The sequence below is a fragment of the Tiliqua scincoides genome, chromosome 1 (assembly GCF_035046505.1).
Source record: "Tiliqua scincoides isolate rTilSci1 chromosome 1, rTilSci1.hap2, whole genome shotgun sequence".
Lineage (NCBI taxonomy): Eukaryota > Metazoa > Chordata > Lepidosauria > Squamata > Scincidae > Tiliqua > Tiliqua scincoides.
In genome coordinates, this window is record NC_089821.1 from 266,860,015 (window position 1) to 266,882,911 (window position 22,897).

General features: G+C 41.3%; 1 protein-coding gene across 1 annotated transcript; it reads left to right on the top strand.

The window, feature by feature from the left end:
- The first annotated feature begins 299 nt into the window (after positions 1–299).
- Positions 300–21,741, top strand: HNRNPLL (heterogeneous nuclear ribonucleoprotein L like). Its single transcript, XM_066625374.1, has 13 exons — positions 300–570; positions 4,727–4,845; positions 5,583–5,820; positions 7,642–7,727; positions 8,585–8,681; positions 8,767–8,839; positions 13,027–13,098; positions 14,170–14,387; positions 15,773–15,894; positions 16,702–16,903; positions 18,773–18,830; positions 18,926–19,024; positions 21,558–21,741. The coding sequence occupies exons 1-13, from the start codon at positions 391–393 to the stop codon at positions 21,611–21,613; spliced, it is 1,620 nt and encodes a 539-aa protein (XP_066481471.1). The 5' UTR covers positions 300–390; the 3' UTR covers positions 21,614–21,741.
- The last annotated feature ends 1,156 nt before the right edge of the window (positions 21,742–22,897 follow it).

Sequence of the window (22,897 nt, forward strand, 5' to 3'; positions counted from 1 at the left end):
GTTGGCAAAGCAACGGCGCGCTCGCGTGCCTCAACCGCCTCCTGCTCTCCCCTCAGCTCGCGCCTCGGCCCCAAGCCAGACAACGACCGAGAGGAAGGCTTAGAAAAGCGGAGGGCGGGTCTGGAGGTGACAGGCGTCGCTGTTATCCAATCGCGCGTGACGGGGTGTTTGAGGTGCGTCCCCTTCGGCCAGTGGCGGCGCCCGAGCTTAGGCGCCGGACCAATCGCAGAGCAGGACCCCGCCGGTCCCGCCCCTCCCGCTGCCAGTGGTTTGCGCCGCCGCCGCCGCCGTGGTCCCGTGTGAGGCGCAGCGCCTCTGAGCATCCCGTCGCCTCCCGTGCGTGGACGCTGCATCGTGGTCGCGCAGCCCCGCTCGAGAGCTGCGGCCGCCATGTCCTCGCCGTCGTCGGGAGAGCAGTACGAGGAGGAGGAGGATGGCGCGTACGAGAGCCAGGCCAAGCGGCTGAAGCCCAGCGCCGCCACCGAGGACGGCGAGATCGAGTACGGGGCCGAAGAGGGCGAGAGCCGCAGGGAGAAGGCCACCCCTCGCACCGGGGGGTTCTCCGGAGGGGTAAGGCGGAGGGGGAGCGCGCCGCCGCCTCTGCGCTCCAGCCTCGGTCGAAGAGGCCGGCTGACGCGCGCAGCCCGAGCCCGAGCGCCGCTGACTGGCAGCCCACTCCCGTCCACACTTTCCTGGGAGTAAGCCCATTGACTCCAATGGAACTTGCTTCTGAGTAGACAGGCATAGATTGATTGGGCTTACTCTTGAGTTGGTGCACGACGCGATCACAGCCTGACTGCTGCGTCTGCTCCTGGAAGATTTATAACAATAATAGGAAAACAATAATAGGAAAACAATAATATTGTTATGTTTTCCTAACAATAATTATATTTATTTGTAATTATAATTATGCCTTCCTAACGAGCTTTATATGGGAAGAAGACTGAGTGTGTTTTGCAGGAGTATCCGCATTACAAACTAACATAAGCCTCTGCGTGTTTACTCGGAAGGAAGTCCTACTCTGTATCTTCACTTGGGAGTAAGTCGTGGTTAAATCACAAATGGCTTGTCTCCAAGAAACAGGGATATTATTAAGAATCATAATACTTTTCTTCTGTCTATCTAAATAGTTCAGAAAGATAGAATCTGTTGAACACACACATACACAGAGTCTGGGGGCATCTTAAAGGTGAGCAGATCAACTTTCAGAGGCCAGAGGTCTTGGCCATATGTATCATGGACTCCATGTCCAAGAAAGCTCCTGCAGTCCTGTTTGCTTTCAAGGTGCCACAAAACTCTTTTTGTGAGCAGGTGTTTGCTATCATGGTCATATAGCCAAATCAGTCTATGATTACTTGGGAAGACTTGCGTCTTTAAGTTGTCACACATTTTGAGGATATACCACTCTAGCTTTTCCTCTCAAAGGAGATTTTGTTGTGTGAGGGAGACCAGTGTTTCTTTTCCCAGCCTCCTTCTCCAACAAGATTAAGGAAGGGGTGGAGAGAGGAAGGATGTATAACTGTTTTTCCATTTTCCACTTTGTGAAGGAAATTCACTCTAAGAAGTAAATATGGAACTGCACTGTTCTGTTTTGATGCTATCCTGTTTCTTCTTTTCATCAATATTGCAGGGGGAGTATGAGAGTATAAATATGAATATTGTTGCAACCCCCATTCCTCTATATATGTGTGTGTCCATGCAAATGAATTTTGTTATTCTCCTTGTGAAAAGTGAGCTTTGTACTTAGATTGTGGGGGTGGCTGCTGACTGTGTCCTGTGCTTGAAAGAGAGACAGATGGGTTGGAACTGATGATGGATTGGGAAAAGACTACTTTGATATCTATTGTCATTTTTATAAAGAGTCCTGCAGCACTTGGCAGGGAGAGTTGTCATGACGCACATAAAGTAGCTGGCGCTGGAGGGCACATGAGCCTTTGTCCTTCGCTAAGCAGGTTAACCGCACTGAGAACAAACTACCTAGGGAAGCTATGGAGATTTGGAATTCTCTGGTGTTCTCCAATTCAGCCACTAGGAGGCAAGTTATTTGAAGAGAAACGTATCTGGGAATGTGTGGAAGCAGTCCTTTTTCCTGCCTCAGCAGTGAATGGATGTAGGGTCCTGGGTTTGGTTTGGTCTGACTAATTGCCTTTCTTGCAGACTAAGTGTGAAGAAATATATGTGTATATAAAAGGGGCAGTTGAAGTAGCCAAGCAGACTGCACTACCTAGGCCAGGGGTCGGCAACCTTAAACACTCAAAGAGCCACCTTAAACACTCCATTTTCCAGAGGGGAAAAAACCTCAGGAGCCACAAAACCCTTTTGACATCTAAAATGAAGATAATACTGCATATAGTTTTTTTTTTACCTCTATGCTCTTATAGGTCCCATTTTTATAATGTAGCCCCCTCTTGTAGCTTTTAGTTAGTTTTGTCATACATTCTTGTCCTGTGTTTTCAGACACCTGGTCCTCTATGGTATTTTGCCAGATTCCAAGGCCATTCTCTGCCTGGACAATTATGCCCACTTTAAGCAAATTAGCTTCCCTTCTTTCCCCCAACAAATGACCCTGGTTCTACCCTGTAGTCCTGCTGGACCCCACCTCCAGGATAGCTCGCCTGTTCAACCTGCAGAGGTCCTCTCTCCTGCCAGCAGCCTCCCACCACTACAGCAGCCCCTTGGTACTCAGCAGGTCTAGGGCACAGCAGCCACACACCAAACTCCAGTGTCTCCAGCAGTCCATTAGTCACAAAGTCAGTCAGAGTATCCAGGGCAGAGTCCAAAGTCAATAAGCCAAGTCACAGTCCAAGATCAGATTCCAAAGTCAGTCAAATCAGTCAGAGTATCAAAGTCAATAAGCCCAGCCAGCCCCCCCCCCTCCAACCTGCACTCCTTTTACAACCCACACCCCCTTCCTCAGGTGCTCCTTATATCCCTGAGGACCCTATTGCCTTCAGGTGGCTGCAGCTGTGCAGCACACTCTGCTGGATGCCCAGGCCTTACCCTTAAAGTGGCCATTGTTGACACCACATCTACCTCCTCACCAGATCTTCCAGGATTCCAATACCTATGGTGGTTATGACATCTGCTTATCTTACATGGATACTAAAGAACTCCCCCCACCTTCCAGAGGCACCCTGCTGGAAGGAAGAAAGGACACAGACTCCAGAGGTGGGGAAGAGAAGAAGGGGGGGGGGCAGCCGCAGGCCAGCTTCTGCTCTGCCTGCCCTCTCTCACTCAGGCTGCAACCCTCTCCACACTATCCTGGGAGTAAGCCCCATTGGCTACAACAGGACTTCTGAGCAGACAAGTTGGTTGGAGCTCTCAGGTTGCAGTCCTCTCCACACCTTCCTGAGAGGAAGCCTCACTGACTACTTGTGAGTAGACCTGCATAGGATGGGGCTGAGGCTGCAGCCGTCCACATCCTCCTGGGAGGAAGCCTCACTGACTACAGCGGGGCTTACTTGTGAGTAGACCTGCACAGGAGGAGGCTGAGGCTACAGCCCTGCACACCTTCCTGGGAGTAGCCCAGGGACTACATCTTAAGCCCAGGGCTTACTCTTGAACAGACCTGCGTGGGCTCCCACTCACCCGTCCTTGCACTTGGCCTTGAGCAGGCTTCAAGGCTGCCATCCCAGGCACCCTTTCCTGGGAGTAAGCTTTATCTGCTGTAATGGGGCTTACTACTGAGTAGACACACAGGATGTCTCCTCAGCTGTAGAGGAAAAGCCTCTCCTTGCACTGAGTGGGGACCTGCTCAAGGAAAGGCGGGCTGCAAGGGCTCACAATGGCTGAGGGCAGCTCAGGATTGGCTGGTGATCAGCCAGTGAAGGGCCCTGAGCCATTCCAACTGAAAAAGCCAGGAGCCTGCTGGATGGTGATTGGCTGAGCCTGCTGGAGAGTTGGGGAAGGGAAAAACAGGGAGCTTAAGCCTGCAGAGCAGGCAAAATTGAAAAGGGAAACCAATGCGGGGCAGGTGGGGGTGAAGGGAGAAGAGGGCAGTGAGCTCAGGGGGCGGAGGGAAGCAGCCTACACTCCCAACACAGGTGCCTCCTGTTAACCCCTTTGCCACTTTCACCTGGAGGAGCCACAGCAGACAGCTGAAAGAGCCACATGCGGCTCTAGAGCCGCAGGTTGCCGACCCCTGACCTAGGTAGTATCAGGCTAGCTGGGAGCTGCCCCTGCTCATTCCTGGCTGCAGAAATTTAGATTGAAGTGATAGTACTTTCTACCAAGCAGACATGGGAAGGGCCCCCAAAAGGTTTCTAGCTACTGATCAAGCTATGCCCCTTTCCCACCATGTGAATCCTCTCACTAGAGTTGCACCCCCATCTGGATTGGTCTTCCTCTCCTAGCTATTCATGTTAGAGCTCTAGGGGTGATTGGCAGCCTGCTCATTAGAGCCATTGTGACCTTTGGGTCAAGGTTGTACTGTCTTCCTTGCAAGTTATGGGCATGCACTCTTTTGCCTCTGCCACTGGTTCCTGACTAGTGCCACATTAGCTATAAGAATAAAATTAACAGCTTTTTGTTAGTCTGACAGGTCAGAAACCCAGAAACTTAAAGTTACAGACTAGTGAGCTAACTATATATACATTCATAGTTTTAGGTATATTTAGACTTAAACTTTAAGATTTGAATTACCATTTGTTGAGGATAAGGGCCCATAATAGTTTATTGGATAATATATTAAAATATTTTTTTAAAGTCTAATCTTTGTTTTTGCTAGGATGCAGGTGGAAGTCATCACAAAGTGTCTGTTTCTCCTGTTGTCCATGTTCGAGGGCTCTGTGAATCAGTTGTGGAAGCAGACCTTGTGGAGGCACTTGAGAAATTTGGAACCATATGGTATGTTTCACAATCATTATATATCTTGGATAGCTTAAATCATAAAAAAACTCTTCAGGCGTGTACTGATATTACTACTACTTAGATATAAGCCTGGAGCATGGGCTGTACTAAAATATTCCAGAATACTTTTGGCTGTAGATCATTGGTCTTTTTCTCTTCATAAGGAAGTTAGATAAGAAAAGATACTAATCTCTATTGCTAATTTCAATATGATACATACCAGCTTTGTTTTCAGAATGATCAATTTAAATAGTAACATAAGAAGGAGCCATGCTCAACATTTTCATGGTGTGTCTATAGTTAGAATTCATAGAATCCTCTACTGTTTGTTTGAATAAATTCAAGTTTATAATTACAGTTTTTAGTCTAAGAAGCAAAGAAGCTTTTAAAAAATTTTAAGAAGAATTTTTAGAGAGTAATACCTCCCAAAACACTGCTTCCTTTAGTACTGTTTCATAACAGTGTTTGTCATCCTGGATATGATTTGATAGTGCACCCAAAGGAGCAGTGTATTCTGGCTAGCACAGAGTAGTCAGTGCTGGTTTTCTGCTTTATTCTTAACAATATCTCTTATAGTGCTGTTTCACATAGCGCTTGGCTTTGCAGGAACATATCTCCTTCGTTATAGGATTACTGTATTAACAATCTTTAGGTTCAACTCTAGTTTATGGTTTAAAATTGATGGCCTTCAATCATGAACACTTACTGGTGACTTTTTTGTTTTCGTTCTTTAGTTACGTGATGATGATGCCTTTTAAGCGCCAGGCTTTGGTAGAATTTGAGGATATTGAAAGTGCCAAAAAGTGTGTGACATTCGCAGCTGAAGAACCAGTATATATAGCAGGGCAACAAGCATTTTTCAACTACTCTACAAGCAAAAGAATTACTCGTCCAGGAAACACAGATGACCCTTCTGGTGGGAACAAAGTTCTGCTCTTATCGATTCAGAATCCTCTATATCCAATTACAGTGGTATGTGTTATTTTTATGTGTTACTTTAAGTGACCTCGGTCCATTGTATCTTCCAGCAGTCTGCACAAAATGCAAATATAAACATCCTCACATACGTGCACATGTTTTCTCTTCTGTGTATAGTAATTTGTTCTATGCAAGAAGCAGTTGTGAGTAGGAGAGCATTGTTTCCTTCAATAGAAACTTGTATAGCAATAGAATTTTTTTGGTTAGATACTAATTGTTTATTAGACAATACTCAGTCTAAAATATGTTGGTGAATATTTTTTATTAGTCGGTTATGTACCTTCAGCAAGCTGCAAAACAAAACTGCTTCTTCCTCAGTAACATCTCACAATATGGTTTATACTTGAATTGTCGGTAAATTAAATTTCCCTCCAGCTTTTGCTTTCTGCTTTGTCACAGATCTTTGGTGTATGTGTTCCATTTCTGTATATGCCTTAGGATCTCATCTAATTTAGTTTTCTGTGAAAAAACATGACGTATTTTCCTCTGTTAAAATTATTTGTATAGAGGATAACAGATATTTTTTAAAGACTGGTTGTGGAAAACTGAGGCTGCAATCCTAGCCACAATTTCCTGAGAGTAAGCCCCATTGAACAGAATAGGACTTACTTCTGAGTAGATCTGCTTAGGATTGTGCCCTGACTTACTTTAGGTTGGCCAAAAAAACTTAAAATCAGAAACTGAAAAATGCAAGTGATACGTAAACTGGTATCTTTTCCAGGGTATAAAATTGCAGCACTCGGTTGCAGCTAGATAACAGGCAGCCCAGTCCTAACCTGCGCTGGAACAGCATAGGCCAACTGGCCTATATCCAGCACAGGTTAGAAAGTGACTGGAGGGCAACTTGGGTTAAGGGAATATTTTTCCCCTTACCCCATGTTGAGCCCCAGGCACCTCTACAGGGCTACTCAGGTCTGTGCCAGCGAATTCACTGGTGCAAATCCCAACAGCCCATGTAAGACTGGGATGGGGTTAGGATTCAGTGTGGGCTGCTGCAGCCTGTCCCACCCCCCTCTTGGGCCTGATCTGCCTTCCAGATCACCTGGCCCCCACCCAAAAATGCCCCTTCCCACGACTGTTACGCCCTCCCACCACCCTCTGCACCAGTCTCCCCTGGCTGGCATGAATTCACTCACTTTTGCTGGCACGGAGGCTAGATCTGCCGCAGTCTGTGCCAGCCCAGCCAACTCCTGAGTTGACACAAATGTGCTTTATGGCACTTCGTTACACTTGAGAGCCATCATGGGGGGCCTGCACTGGCCTATCTGCACATCTGGATTGAGCTCTGAGACTGAGATAGAGTGGCTTGCCTAGGCCACCTAGTGAGTTCATTGCAAAGGAGAGATTCAGACTGGGGAAGTTCTAGGTCACAATTCGGTTTCTTAGCTACTACACTACACCAGCTCTTAGTGGTCCCCAAATCAGGGTAATACCTGTCTAAAAATTCTGGCTAATCTAAGGAGTTGGAAAAAGAAAACATTTTAAGCACATGGAATTAGTCTGAATTTAAATGTGTTGTCTTGAATGGCATCTGCTGGAATGTTTGTTTTTCTCTTATCATTGCTTTGTGGTGGGGTTGGGGAATGACATGCTATCTGGACCTGAGGATAAATATTTGTTTTACTGTGTTTTAAAATTTGTTTGGTGAAATACACCTGAATCTCTCTCTCTCTCTCTCTCTCTCTCTCTCTGATGGCAAATACAAGTTACCTGTTATGCAGTGATGCATGTTTTTGTGTTACTGCTTTTCATACTGCTTTTGTAAAACTTTTGGTAAATGCCTTTAAGGCTGAGATTATTTTTTTTGTTCTTTAGGATGTCTTGTATACAGTGTGCAACCCTGTTGGGAAGGTGCAGCGTATTGTCATATTCAAGAGGAATGGCATACAAGCAATGGTTGAATATCCTTTTAACAGTGTATTTGTTCTGTGGAGTTAACTACTGAGGATTAGCATTGTACAGATTTTTCAAGGTGACTGCTAGGATGGTCTCAGTTACAGGAGACGTTTCTCTGCTTGTGCCCTTCTCATTTTAATTCTGTTAGACAAGTAATCCTGCTAGTGATCTCCTTGTTGCCACTTTCACTCCACCCCTGGTTGAATGGGTTTATGTTACTTTTTTCAACAGCAATTGTGACTCTAGGCCAGAAAGAACACTATTTTGCTTGTCTCCACCTTTTCACTTCAGTCCTACAAACAAATTGCTGTTCATGACTTCTTGTTGGTTCTTCCAGAAATTATTGAGCCATTGTTCATAATAAGAGACCTCCCAAGTTCTCTTATAATAAGTTCCCAATCCCTTTCTATCTCATGAGTAGTCCTATGCTACATTCTGAAGCTACCATAGAGATATACTGTAACTATATTGTCTGAATTTTTTACATTAGATAGTATAACCTATGCCAGAACTTTGTGTATGGTGTTCATCAATTCATAAAGCAGTCCTTGTTTTAAAACCAAACATATTTTGGAAGTCATTTGTTGGAAAACATTTTCTCATATGGTTAACTTAAGTAATATGTTTCTTTAAACTTGCAATACTGCTAAGGATTTCATAACAGCTTATCTGATGTATCTAAAATTGTGTGAAAACTGAACTGATACATTTCCTCATGTATATCTGAATATGATTATTTTTGTAAAGAGCCCCTACAGCCATTGTGTGTTTGTCTAAAATGGTTTAGCTTGTTTCTGTCTGGTTTGCTGGAAGGTGGGTTCAAAGAAGATGAATTTAAATTAAAGCCCTTAACATGACCTATGTTTGAATCGGTTCTTTGTGCCCAGAAGGCAAAAGCAGCGCTCAACGGAGCAGACATATACGCAGGATGCTGTACACTAAAAATAGAATATGCAAGGGTAATGTTCTTCCTTTCTTAAATTCCTATATTCTTCTAGGAAGAAAACAATGATTAAGACTCACTGTTCGTTTATATCTTAACAGCCAACTCGACTTAATGTCATTCGAAATGACAATGATAGTTGGGACTATACTAAACCATATCTGGGCAGAAGAGGTAAGTGTTTTGTACTTGTTCTAACTTGGTGTTTAAATATGTATATGTGGTTAGCTTGTCTTACGCATTAGTCATTTCAAGCCAAATATTGCTGATGAAGCTCTCTTGTAAAAGGCATCCTGGAAAAGAATAACTCAACATTAGTGCCCCCTGCTGGTTTTATTGAGCTATTTAGTTCAACAAGGAGCCCACACATGCAAGCATGTTTGCAGTACAAGGACTTGCATTTCTCCAAGCAGCTCTCACTCTTTGGAGGAGAGGACACTGATGCAGACTATTGCTTACAAACTTGCACACTGCTTCTTCATGGAAAGGATTTTTCCCATATGTTGGACAAGGCATTAAGAAGGATAGAGGACTCCAGCAGGCTGACTCTACACTTCATCATGCACTACATCGGCATCATCAAAAGGCCCTCTGAAAAATCTCAGACTTGCAACTCACCTTGATTGCATACTGCATGCACCATCACCACAAGCATATCAAGGAGGACATGTAATACTACTGGTTTGCATGGTATGAATACCATGGTAGACTGTACCCATTCTAATAATATTTGCATGTATTTCCAGTCTTATATCCCTTTTAAAAATATGGTTGTAGAATAAAACTCCATACAATGGAAGTTCCAAACTTGTCTCTCTCTTGTACATTGTTGTAACTTTCTTTTCTGTATGTAAGAGAAAACTGAAGTTAGGCTTTCCAGTGTAAATACTGTCTCAAGGACTGCATTTATTCAAAGATAATTAACTTGGCAGCAGCCTGTCAAGTAAGGCCCCTCAAATACCAGCATTTGATGCAAGGTATAATTTGTCTAAGCATTTTTAATTGCAAAACCTAGTGGGAACATTACTTTCATCAGTAAAAACAATTGCATGAATATGTTAAAAAATTGCTATGTAGTCTAACTTCTGTAAATATCCTTTGTAACAAAATGATTTGTATATAATTTGCTGTAATGTACTTTTTGAAAATCTAGGCATTTATAACATGGAGTTGGCAACTTATTAAGGTAGAGTATCTTCTAAGTTTTAAACATGAAAGAGAAGACCAACTTGCCTTTAACTATTTCCAAAAGGTTGGGTTTTATCAGAAGTGCTTCACCTTGTAAAAATGTATAATTAAAACTTAGGCCTTGAACATGCAGAATTAAGAATTTGTAAAAGGTTAACAAGGGGTCTGCAGTACTGGCTAGCAGATTGTCCAACCTCATTACTTGCATCAATGCTTAAAGTTTGTTTCAAAACTATATACATAGTTAGAAATTGAAAAGATGGCAAGGGCTACCTTAAGTGGCTTAGGCTGCAATCTGATACACATTTACCTGGGAGTAAGCTTAATTAAATTCAGTGGGGCTCAATTCAGAATAGACCTGCATATGAGGGTGCTGCTAATAATTCACGTTATTGAGTTTCTGAACTAAGCAGACGCATATTCAAGTTATTAGCAAACATTCAGTTCAGGTAGTATTTAAGAACTATATATGTTGTCTAGGTAAACAAGACTATGGGAAATGAGAATCTTTTTTGGAAAAACATGCAGGTGTGCATTCTCAGTAGGATCTTTGAACTTTTTTTCTTTGAACAGCAGCAGGCTCCATGCTGTATTGCACAGTGCCTTTAAAACTCTCCCCAGTTCCCAGGGAGGATGTCAGGGACTCCTGTTTGAGAAGCAAAAGGCCAAAATTATCTTGGACATACAATACTTCAGATTCAGCCCACTACTTCTATCTTCTCTTTGAATTGCTCCCTTGTTCTTCTTAATATAAAGAAGAATGATGCTACAAAATGGTAGCTATAAGTGGTAAATTGAACTTCCATTCCCCTAGGCCAGTAGTCATAAATAGGAGTACAGACCTAGTTTATTCAAACACCCTTGCAGAGTTTAGCTTTGGAAACTGGTATTCACAGCAATTCTAATGAAGCAGCACAGGATACTTGAAGTATTTCCTTTTTATGTTGTGCATAGCATACTAATTAACAAGGATCAGGCAGCTTCTTCAGCTTGGAGAGAACACTAGAGATGTAGTACTGGTTTTTATAGTGAAGTTCCTGGCATTCTGAAAGATGTGGCCTACACAAAAGTGTCCCTGTAATAGGCTGCTTAACATGCATCCTTCAAACCATTCCTTACACTGTTTTCTTTCTCAATTAGCCTGCAAGATCCTGGCTTCAACCAAAATGCTCTTTGTAAATGAAACTTCTGTTTGGTTTCCTTCACACAGGAGAATGTGCCCAAGTTTAATCTTTAGTTGATGTGCTCAAAGTAATTTGAAATCCTGGTCCTTAACCAGAACTATAAGAATTTATCTTTCGCAATGTGTGCATCTCACCCTTTTCCCAGGGCACTCCAAGTGGCTTTTCAGCCTCAGAACTCTGTGAAGTAGACAGAGTGATTTGTTCAAAGGTACCCATTGAGCTTCAGAGCTGAGCTATTGATTTTTTTCCAATCCCAAGCAAAATACTATTGTATCATACTGGAAAATCTAAAGTGTTTGATCAGTGTTTCCCAAATTGTGGGTTGTGACCAGTGCGTCACAAGCTGAGCTTTGGTGGGTCCCGAAAAGTTCTGAATTTTTTTTAACTTTGCAAGCACTCTTGCCCAGTTTACATAATCTCTATTTTTTTCTAGTAAAGCTATATGGGTTGCAATAGATTTTCATTTTAGAAAGTGGGTCCCAGTGCTAAAAAGTTTGGGAATGACTGTGTTAGATAAACATGTTGGCGTGTTTGCAACTTTTTTTGTAGTACACTCTTGTGCACTCTCTTCTTTAAACACTTGTTACATAGCTTATGCTTTTCTGTTGGAAAGGAAAGCATAGGAAAAAAGTATACACACTGCAGGGTTTGAGTGAGATGCACACTGTTTTGCAATAAGTTCACTCTTACAGCTTAAATATAGACACTCTTCTGGGAGTAAGCTCCACTGAATAAAGTTGAACTTCCAAGAAGAATTTGCATGAGATTGTGCTGGTACTGAGAATTTAATTTTATTGAAATCAGTGGACATTGCTTCCAAGAAAATGGGTTTAGGATTGGGCTGCCAAAATCTCCCTCTACACTTCACATCAAATCCAATCGTTTTAGGAGCAGAAATCTCATTCCCATTGTTTTGAATAGGTTGCCAAAGCAACAAATATCTCAAATGTAAAAAAAAGTTTAAAAATGTCCATAATCAAAGTTGAATGCTTAAAAATTCAAGTAATTTCAGTTGAATAGATGTAAAAACATACATTTCCAGTCAAAATAAATGCAACTAGGACTGGATGTTTCTTATTTCTCTTTGCTTGGCAATAAGCTGATGTACTGGCACTTCAACCTGCTTCATGAAAGAAAGTAGTGTAAGTTTAACTACTGCTTATCAAAAGAACTTGCAGTACACATTTTACTGGGGTATTATGAATCATTGCTTTAATTTGGTGCACTGCTTTCATCCAGTAGTGTAGACCCCTTGGTTAACTTTACATTCTTGTATAAAATGCAGATTTGCAGAAAAAGCTTTTCATTGTTAAAGTGCTTTTAAAAAGTGGCGTTTTATTGCAATTATATCATAGATTGTAAATATTCATAGTATAGTAATGTATAGTTTTCTCAGCACTTGCCCATCCATAGCTGTTGATGTATTTATGTAGTTACACAAATGTGTACATACCCAAATGTGGTGCTCTGTGTTTACTGATTGTGAAACCATGTAATACAGGTTGTTGTTGGATTATGCTGAAACTTCTTGAAAGAAGCCTACTTTGATGAAAATGTGTTGCTGTTGAAGCTAATAGTGTGATTCAGGTACTGTCCTTCAAAAGTACTGCATTTACAACTTGTTTTTATGAGAGTTATAGGTAATTCCTACTCTATAGGATTGGCTATAATTCTGTATTATGTTAAGAGAACTGTCAGGTTTAAAATGTCAGTAATATTTACATGCAATCTTTTTATGCCAACAATAACTTTGTTGTCCTACAATTATATTTTGTGTTAAATGAAATCAGTTATTTAATGTTTTAAAAGTAACCAGCAGTAATTTTCTTAAATTAACCTGGAAGTACCTGGCTGGCCACTGTTGGAAGTAGGATGCTAGACTAGATGGACCCCTTGGTTTGATCCAGCAGACTGCTGTTATGTCCTTAACCAGAAAACACTATTTTCTTACCTTTTGATTTTTTTGTTAATACTCCATTTTCTCCTTAGACAGAGGGAAAGGTCGTCAGAGACAAGCTATTTTGGGAGAGCACCCTTCATCATTTAGACATGATGGCTATGGTGAGTGTGGTGGTCCTGGTGTGATGTTCTATGGTTTCCAGTGTTTGTAATTAAATAATCCATAAACACCTGTGGATTACACTAAAAGCATAGTCATCCAAGTGGACATGCCTGAATTCTTTTTAAACATTTTTGTTTGATCATTGCAGCTATTGAGTTATCAATCCATATTGTGTCATTAATACTTGTGGCTACAGTAAAACATGTATCTTGTCCCAAAGTGACAATTTTTCTCTCTGCAAATGTTTGTATTTTTTGTTGTGACAACTGACCAAGTCAATTTCTTAAATTTCTCATAAGCCAGCTGTTCCCAAACTCTCCAGGAGTCTTTGTGGGGGAGGAGGGAATGCAGCACAGTGATTTAGACTTGGAGTAGCACTTTAAAATCGCAATCTAGCACAGTTAGATGTGTTACATAATTGGAATAATGGGCTTAAAAACGGTTAACTCTGTTGGATTGTGGTTTTGGCTTCTTCCAAACTGCCATACTCCTTGAGAGGGTAAAAGCAAATGATTCGTTAGTTGATGGAATAAAAATTCTTGTATAGTCAGACAATATATTTTTGTTCCTATTAAATCTGATTTCTTAGAAATTGGTATACTGGCATTTCAGTGTATAGTTTCTTAAGGTAAACATTTATATGAGTTGTGGGACAAGTCATTTTTATGGCCACTTTCTAGAAAGAACTGGAACAGTTCTCTAGATATGTATTTTTCAGTGTGAGATGTTGCTGCAATTCGGTTTCTGCCTAGAAAGTGGTCCTATTAAGCATTGTGGAATTGCTTAGTAATGATTTTGTAGCTCGTTTGCATTTTTTCCCCCTAACATACATAACAAACATTTCACCCCCTAAATGAAATTCTGGATACATAAATGTTAAGAATTACGGTTTTCTTACAACTTGGTTGATCCTGGCTAAAACTTCATTTTAATTTCTTGTGAAAGACATCATGGAATAAATGTTGCTCTCATTGTGATGAAGAAAAATTGGCAGCTTTTATAATTTGCTATTTTTAAGTATGTACGTTGGCTCAGTCAACAAAATTAACTCAATAGTACTTTGTCTTTAGGATCACACGGTCCTCTCTTACCTTTACCAAGCCGATATCGAATGGCATCTCGGGATACACCAGAGCTTGTTGCTTATCCACTTCCCCAAGCCTCCTCATCTTACATGCATGGAGGAAACCCCTCAGGTTCTGTTGTCATGGTCAGTGGATTGCACCAGCAAAAGATGAATTGTTCAAGAGTCTTCAACTTGTTCTGCTTATATGGAAACATTGAAAAGGTAAAAAACAAAGTCTAGGCAAAGTAACTTTTAAAGAATAACCTATTTTAGTGCTCCTTCTAACTGGGCAAGGGGACACCTTTTCAAGTGGTTCACATCTTTTGTTTAGCAGGGGGAGAGTAACTATCCCTCTTCACTCCAGTACAGTGTCTTTTCTAGTGACTGTCTGCTGGTGTTTTCTCCTGTATCTTTTTAGATTGAGAGCCCTTTTGGGGTAGGGGATCATTTATTTGATTTTTGTCTGTAAACCACCTTGGGAACTTTATTTGTTGAAAACCAGAAAATAATCTTAATACTGTAATGGTAATACAGGTCGTGTCCTGTTATCCACTGGGGTTCCATTCCAGAACCCCTAGTGCAGTGGATTTCAGACTCTCTGGGAGTAAGTTCTTAGACTTAGGACTGGGGGAAGGCAGTGACGTGATCCCCAGGATCACACCGCTCAGGGGGGCTGCAGGGGCAAAAATAACTTACCAGAGCCTCCTGCAACCTCCTGGGGGTGCGGGGAGCCCTGCATGTCTGTCTGCAGTGCCCCCTGCAGCTTCGAAAGTGACAGTGGAGTAATTGTGCTTCACTTCCGTTTTTGTGGAAGCAGAGCACAATCGCTCCACTTTCACTTCTGAAGCTGCGGGGAGCCGTGCAGAAGGTCGCGCAGAGCTCCCCGTACCCCCAGGAGGCTGCAGAAGGCTCTGGTAAATGTACCCAAGCCCCTGCAGCCCCCTAAGAGGTGCGATCCTAGGGATCGCAACGCTGCTTCCTCCCGCTGCATCACAATGCCCCAGTCTGAAAAGCCCTGCCCTAGTGGATAAAAAAAATTAGTGGATAAAAAAACAGTGGAAAAATAAATTTAAAGACCCACTTCCAGGTTTCTTGCTGCTCTATTGCTCCTATTAAGGTCATGTCTCGATATTTACAGAGGTTTGATTCTGGGACTCCCTGCTGATACCACAAAAAGTGTTAAATAAAAACAATTTTTCAAAAATTAAAAAGTGTGACTTTACAGTTGTTTAAAAACAGATTTTCTTACTGTTTTAGACAGGCAGTCAGCAATTAGAAATTCAAAGGTCCCCTTGCCTTTGCCTGACTCAGCTGAAGAATGGAATGATCACTTGCATGACTGTCTCTCTACAACAATAAGAAAAGCAGTTTTTTTTTAAACTGCGATTTTAAAGAGATGCATTTTCCCCTTCTCCAGGCATCAGCACATTTCTTCTCATTTGTAGTGGCCATTCAAGTTGAGTCAAATTCATGTATAACAAGGTTGGACCTGTAATTTCAGTAGAAGAGCATTGTGTCACACATCTTCTAAGAAAAGATATAAAATCTCCTGTATTCTCATCCTTGTAACTTTGTCTTTTTTTTTTTTTTACCCCTGAATTCTTCAGGTGAAGTTTATGAAGACTATTCCAGGCACTGCATTAGTGGAAATGGGGGATGAATATGCTGTTGAAAGAGCAGTCACACATCTAAATAATGTCAAGTTATTTGGGAAGAGGCTTAATGTTTGGTATGTATGCATTCCATCTTTTTTAAAATACTAATATTTGAATATAATGTAAAAATTGTTCAGTATTGTCCATTCTGTTATTTTGCCCATTTAATACCTAAATACTTTAGTTAAAAGCTGCTTAAAAAGGTTTTTGAATCAATACTGTCTGTGTATACAAATAGGGTATAACAGTGGTTCCCAAACATCTCAGCGCTGCTACCCACCTTGTCCTCCCCCGTGGGTCATAATATGATACTCCTTTTGGTGCAGCCATAAGGGAGCGCCTAGAGGCTTCTTCCACATCATGCTGTGCTGGCAACCCACTCTACTGGCCTATAGGGGCCTCAGAATGGCCCACAGAAGCAGCTTCAAGTTTTTGGATGCAACATCCAGTCAAAAACCAGAAGTTGCTTCTGTGGGCTATTCTGAGGCCAAGGCCAGAAGAATGCGTCGCTGGCCATGTGTGATCTGGAAGATGCATCTGGATTGGCTCCACTTTTGAACCAACCAGAGGTGGGGGGGGGGACTTGAAACCATACTGGGCTCAAAACCCATGGGCTCGTGACCCACATGTTGGAAAACCCTGCAATATAACATTTTACTTCTGCTAATGTAGTATACAGGTCTTCAAGTATACTTCCCTGTCTTCAGTAACTATACAAATGAATAATTGATTAATTCAGTAATTGACAAGTGAAATGTAGAGCAAATTATGAGTTCATATTTTGTTGTTATGTTAACTTAGCTTTGAGAACATATAACAATATTGTAAACTTTTTTAATTGTAGTGATTTGTGGTTAATAAATATGTATTTTTAATTGTAGCGTGTCCAAACAGCATTCAGTTGTTCCTAGTCAGATATTCGAGCTGGAAGATGGGACAAGCAGTTATAAAGACTTTGCAATGAGCAAGAACAATCGTTTTACCAGTGCTGGTCAAGCATCCAAGAATATCATCCAACCCCCATCTTGTGTGTTGCATTACTATAATGTTCCACTGTGTGTGACTGAAGAAACCTTTGTAAAGGTAGGAACAAAAACTGCTGGATCACAGCTGTAAGCTAAAATGTCAGTCTGTGCTAACTCACTTAAATAGGTCTATTTTTTTCCCTTTATTTGTTGGACACTATACCTTTTCAGACAAGCTAATAACCATCCTTTTGGGGGGGGGGGAATGCAGTGTGTTAGTAGCTTAAGTAGATTCTCTTGTAGTTAAATGAATAGCAAGAGTTAAGTTAAACTCACGTTAAAATGAACACTTCAGATTTCTAGGCAATGAAGGAACCTTTCTCTGTGTGCTTTTAACCTCATTTCGTTCCTGACATAGTTTGTGCCCAGATTGCCCCCCCCCCCAGGATTCAGCTAAACTATTTCTAATATCCCCTACTCAGTGGCTGTGCTGCTTGTTGACTTTTCTTTGTGGCTGCCTTGGTTGCCTCTTCATATGTGTCAATATGTCGGATGATTGTGCATCATGTACATGCTGATACATAATCAAGCCATAAAATCGTCACCGCTGACTGGTATGATATATAATAATATAATATAATATACAGTATTTATATACCGCCTTTCTTGGTCTTTATTCAAGACTTTATTCAAGGCGGTTTACATAGGCAGGCTTATTAAATCCATGCAGGGATTTTTACAAATTGAAAGAAGGTTCTTTCTTTCAAGAACCACTACATTCAAGGTGTTACACTCCGATCTGATTTAACATTCTGGCCTCCATCCTCCCACGCTCCGAGCAGATGGAACTGCTCAGCTGCAGCTTGCCAGCTGCTTCAAGGTCGCACGGTGCCGGTGGCCTCGAACTGGCGACCTTGTGGATGTTAATCTTCAGGCAATGGAGGCTCTACCCTCTAGACCAGACCTCCTGCCCCTGATTGCTAGTACCTGTATAGGATCAGTAATTGTTAGAGGTGCTTGAAAACAGTGTTGTTTATTTTACTCAGCCCATTGTGTTCAGTAAGACTTGGGCTATAATCCTATCTTACTCATACACATCATTGTGCATAGTGCATGATACTGAGGGTTGTATCCTAAACTGCTTCCTCCATTTGCAGATGAAGCTTTGTTTGCACGGGGGGCAAATGCAGGGAGGAGTGCTTTTCACTTATCTCCCCTTTCCTCTGCAGCCCTTGAATACCTGCTCCTGGGAGTCCTTCACCCATCAGGAACAGATTTGCAGGACTGCAAGGGGAAGGGGAAATCAGCAAAAATAATATTTTCCAAAAAGCACCTTGAGTTCTGTCTATTCTTCATTGGCTTGCTAATATTATATCGGCAGCTTTTCTCCAGTGCCCATGCTGTGGTGGCAGATGATGCAAATATAGTCTTGGCTTCATCTTGAATGTGCTGTCTACCAAATTTTTGTTCAGTGGTTTTGTTCTTCTGAATGTCAGGTGAAGACAGTATTTTCCCTCTTCTGGTTCAGACTCTAATCAACTTGCTTTATTCCAGATTAATACTATATTTGCTGATATTGTTCTTTTCGAGGAGATTTGCATTGAGAAGATGCATGTGTGATTTTTTTCATAGATCTATAAAATATTTAAGGAAGAATAAAATATTTTCATATCAGGGACCAAACTGGGTGGATTTCCTTTTTTTCCTCTGATCCGTAACTTAGCAATACATTTTACAATGGGTCTTCAATACAGTTGATCTCAATGCAAAATGATAGTCAAGATATTTTACCAGGGCAGGGGCTAGGGAAACAGGTTACCATGATTCTCTATCTAAAAATCAACAAAATTAGAGCGCATGCTATCTTAATCTGAAACAAGCCTGACACTCCTTCATGCTTGATTAAATTTAGCAGTACTGCAATATCCTCTAGGATTAGTTTCTTGCTACTTAATGTGACTGTGTTTTCACTTTGTTTCTCCATCAGCTATGTGATGATCATGAAGTTTTGTCTTTTATCAAATACAAAGTATTTGATCCTAAACGTAAGTAAACATTTGACTTTTCAACTTCAAAAAAACAAACACCAGCCTACTAATTCTGAAGAGAAAAAAAAAACATGTTACTCCTGTTTTGACAGCTTCTGCCAAGACCCTTTCAGGTTTGTTGGAGTGGGAATGCAAGACAGATGCAGTGGAAGCTCTTACTGTACTGAATCACTACCAGATAAGAGTCCCCAGTAAGTCACTGTATTGATGTGTTCTTCACTCATTAGTTTTTATCAATTGGATAAAGGTTGGGCTGGGCCTATTTGGGCCTATTGGCCAGTCTGGGTTTCATTCTGAAGAATGGGATGTCTTACAGCACAAAGCTATTCTGCTTTCTTCCATAAAATACCCCATGAAATTCACTGTTACACAGCATTTATTCAACTTTGGATTACACTGTAAAAAGCTAAGCTGTATTTTAGAACAATCCCAAAAACTTGTTAAATGGCTACTTTAGCTAGAATGTAGCTTGTTACTTTCTCAGCATAGACCTTTATTTATATTACTGGATTTGTGTTTCTGCCACAGTGAAGCAACCAGGCCTCTTAAGTCTGTCAGAGTCAAAAGCATATTGACATTTAGAGAACGAATTAGCAAGAAATAGCAGCCATGCTGCTTCTAGGTACATCCAAGGCCAAAAACAGGGACAGATTTTGATCCCATCTAATGGCAGCTAAAGGCCTAGTTGGTTTAAGGAAAGGTGAACTTCTGGGATGGGAGAAGTTCACCTTGGGTGAACTTCCCCAATTATTATGACAAAAGTCCTGGCAAACACATTAACTGTCTATAACTCATGCTTGTGTAAGCAAGGAGTATCAACTTTAATGTGGGCAAACAGTCACAGATATTACTAATTATAATATCTTATAACTTTTGCTATCACTGCTATTTCCTATCTGCTTGTAGTGGCCCATTTCCTGGCCCCACTAAAAAGGTGTCTTTGGAGGAAGCTTCTAAGAAGAATTGTTCATGTTCATAAGAAGGGTTGTAATAACTGAACTTGGTAAATACCTACTCTTTTTCTTTTAACCTGAGAGGAAGGTTCTTGAAACTGAGTAGGCAATTGACCACATAATTTTTAAATGCTGATGTTGCTGCTTCTTAACTGAACCTGTGGACTCTTAGCAAGGTGTTGGCAGCAGAGTGATTTCCTAATTTTGGTATCTATGCATAAAAAATAATTCTTGCACTAGACTAGAGTTATGCCACAGAACTATGTAGAATGCAAACTGGTTTGTTTAGAAGGTCACAATAATATGTATATGTGAATGAATAGGGAGTTGTGCATCACAAGTGATAATTGCAAGAAATACCCAATAGAACTCATTATATTGTGCAACCATTTTTCACACACCAGTTATGGTAGCAGTATTCTGCTTCAGAAGAAAAATATTTACCCAACAAGTAAAATTTGCAGTTTGAATAATGATATAGAGCCCAATCCTATGCATGTCTACTCAGATGTAAGTCCCATTATAGTCATTGGGGCTTACTCCCAGATAAGTGTGGATAGAATTGCAGCCTTAGCCAGTGGTTCCCAAACTTTTTCAATCGGAAGCTCCCTTGACCACCTTTGACTTTGACCCCTTGACTAGCCCTTGGCCATGGTTCCCAACATAAATTTACACTTAAATGTAAATATCTGTGTAAGCCAATAATGATAAATACACTGTATTTGGGCTTCCACTCTTCCTAATTCCTGCAGAGGCAAAACTATTGGCTCTAGTATCTCTGCAAAAATAAATGTTAACCCCCAACACATGACACACAACAAACCAGCCTTAAATCCAAGGGAGGCAGGAAGGGAGGGGTGAGGGGGGACTGCCTCTCTCCCTGGCCACAAGCAGGCTCCTTGTCACCTCATCAAACCCCTATCCCTGCATATTCATTTGTGGTCTCCTCACAAAGGATGCCCCTTGCCACCAAGGGATATCCATTGCAGTGGTTGTGTCCAGCTCCATGTTAGGCAGGCGGCTAAGCCTGGGGGGAGGGCCAAGCAGAGCTGGCAGCTGCCTTTGCCTTTGCTTCCACGAGAGGGGCTGCTGGGATTGGGATGGGTCAAGAGAATGAAGGCAGTGGCAGGTATGTATGCAGGGCACTGGGTGAAAGGAGTACAGCTGCAAGGAGCACAGGGAGCCCCAGCAAGGGGGGTGTTTAAGAAGTCTTACGCTCCCACTGCCACCAGAGCACTTTGCAGGTGATCCAAGAAGCTTTGATGCACAGATGCTACTTGTGAGGCTCAGAGTGGGAAATCTGGTGGGTGCTGGAAACTTGCCTGACACTGTGCCTGGGAAGTCACCTGTTGTGCAGAATTGTTCCCTTCTGCTTCAAGCAAAATTGGAAATGTGCTGTTTTGGCCTTGATTCTCTGCCATAGGCATAAGAAAACAAAAGCTGATTCTGCTGTGCCCCAGGAAGCTGTGGCATACAGTTTGGGAACCAGTAATATGATATCCCTGCATCAGAAGTGTAACCGTAAGGGATGACATAAAGCGTCACACCCTATAAAAGAAACAGTTGTACACTTCTGCAGAATCAGTTGGGTTTTGATACTTTTGCACTTAGTATGATGCCAGTAGTAGGGCCAAATATCATACTGACTTCTTGCACAGACAAAAAAAAAAGCTTCAGAGAGCTTTCCTTCTCAAGCTCGCAGATTGTAAGAAGCAGAGTGATTTCTAATGACGTTTATTCTAAGTGTTGAGTTTCCTTTTGTATCTTACAGATGGCTCTAACCCGTATACCTTGAAACTTTGCTTCTCCACTTCTTCCCACTTGTAGAGCAGAAGAGAGCATGCTAGAGCATGGATTTTTATTTACAAACTTGAAACTGTGTTGCGTGCAGTCTTCGTATCTCAATTAACTTAAATTGTTTTTGGTTTTTAATAGTTTATAAACATCAGCTTTTTCCTTTTTTCTCCTAAAAGTAGATGTGTTAGTATCTTATGTAGAACTTGTTATGTAACTGTTATCTACAGGTGTTTAAACTGCCTTGTGGGTAGCATGTGCAAATGAACTGTATACTGTCCAGATCTTAAACTACAGTTTCCATGCATCTGTAAAATGTATGCATTTATTAAAGAACGTACAATGGGTATTTTCCTTGTAGGCTTAAATGGCAAGTACAATTATTATATTGGAATATTAGTTGTAAAAATCCTGGTTACTGCTCTTTGATTAAACTGTGTGTGTTGCAACAACTTTAAATGCAGAAATACATTTACGAAAACCTTTTCAGATTGCACACACTGATGTTTAGTAATGTAAAAGTATGTAATTTTAAAAGAATTTTACCAGTGAATACTTTTTTTTTTTTTGCACTAAATGAATTTAGGATTACTTTAAACAGTGTCTCTTCAGAATCATTTTTCACTTATATTGGTATGATGTTCCTATTCCTAATTCTAGCCTGGAAATTACATGCAAAACCAATAAACTCTCTACCATGAATAAATATTTTTTTCCTCACTGACTTGATGTTAATGATCTTTGGTATTGAATTAAACAACTTGCCATTGAGTATGGATTTTTTGGGCATATGCTGTATTCATGGTTTGTCTCAAGTCTAGAATAGGTTTAAAAATCTTTAATAAACTGCAATTTTAGCTTGCAGTGGGAGTTAGGGACAGTTGTGAGTTTTTGAGAAACCTTTATCTGGGAATTTAGTATGAAAGACATGAGGATCAATATTTGTTACAGTGGGAGAAAAACAGGTTAGAATTCAAAGACTTGGGGCACAAGTTCTGAATGCCTAAGAGTTCTGAATGCATGCAAAAGTCTTTTTTAATATGTCATATGGGCTCTTGTTCAGAGGGGAGAAAGGTAGTTAAGAGTACAGATCCAGACTCCCTGACTGTGGATTCACAACCATGGCTTTAACTAACTGTGGGTTCCAAACCCACAGTTAAGTTCTTGGAGATGCTCTGGTGGCAGCCAGGAGCCTTTCTGAGGCCCATAGAGGCTTCATGCAGCCTCTGATGCCTCAGAAACCCTCTCAAGACCGGCTCATTGCCAAATAACTGGAAACAGGGCTTTTTTTCTAATAGAACGCACCGGAACGGAGTT

Bases quoted from the DNA above. Each gene is read 5' to 3' on its own strand.
- HNRNPLL (XM_066625374.1), top strand. From the start codon at position 391: ATGTCCTCGCCGTCGTCGGGAGAGCAGTACGAGGAGGAGGAGGATGGC. The intron at 4,846-5,582 runs GTATGTTTCACA...TTCGTTCTTTAG, and splicing joins GAGAAATTTGGAACCATATG to TTACGTGATGATGATGCCTT. The intron at 5,821-7,641 runs GTATGTGTTATT...TTTGTTCTTTAG, and splicing joins CTCTATATCCAATTACAGTG to GATGTCTTGTATACAGTGTG.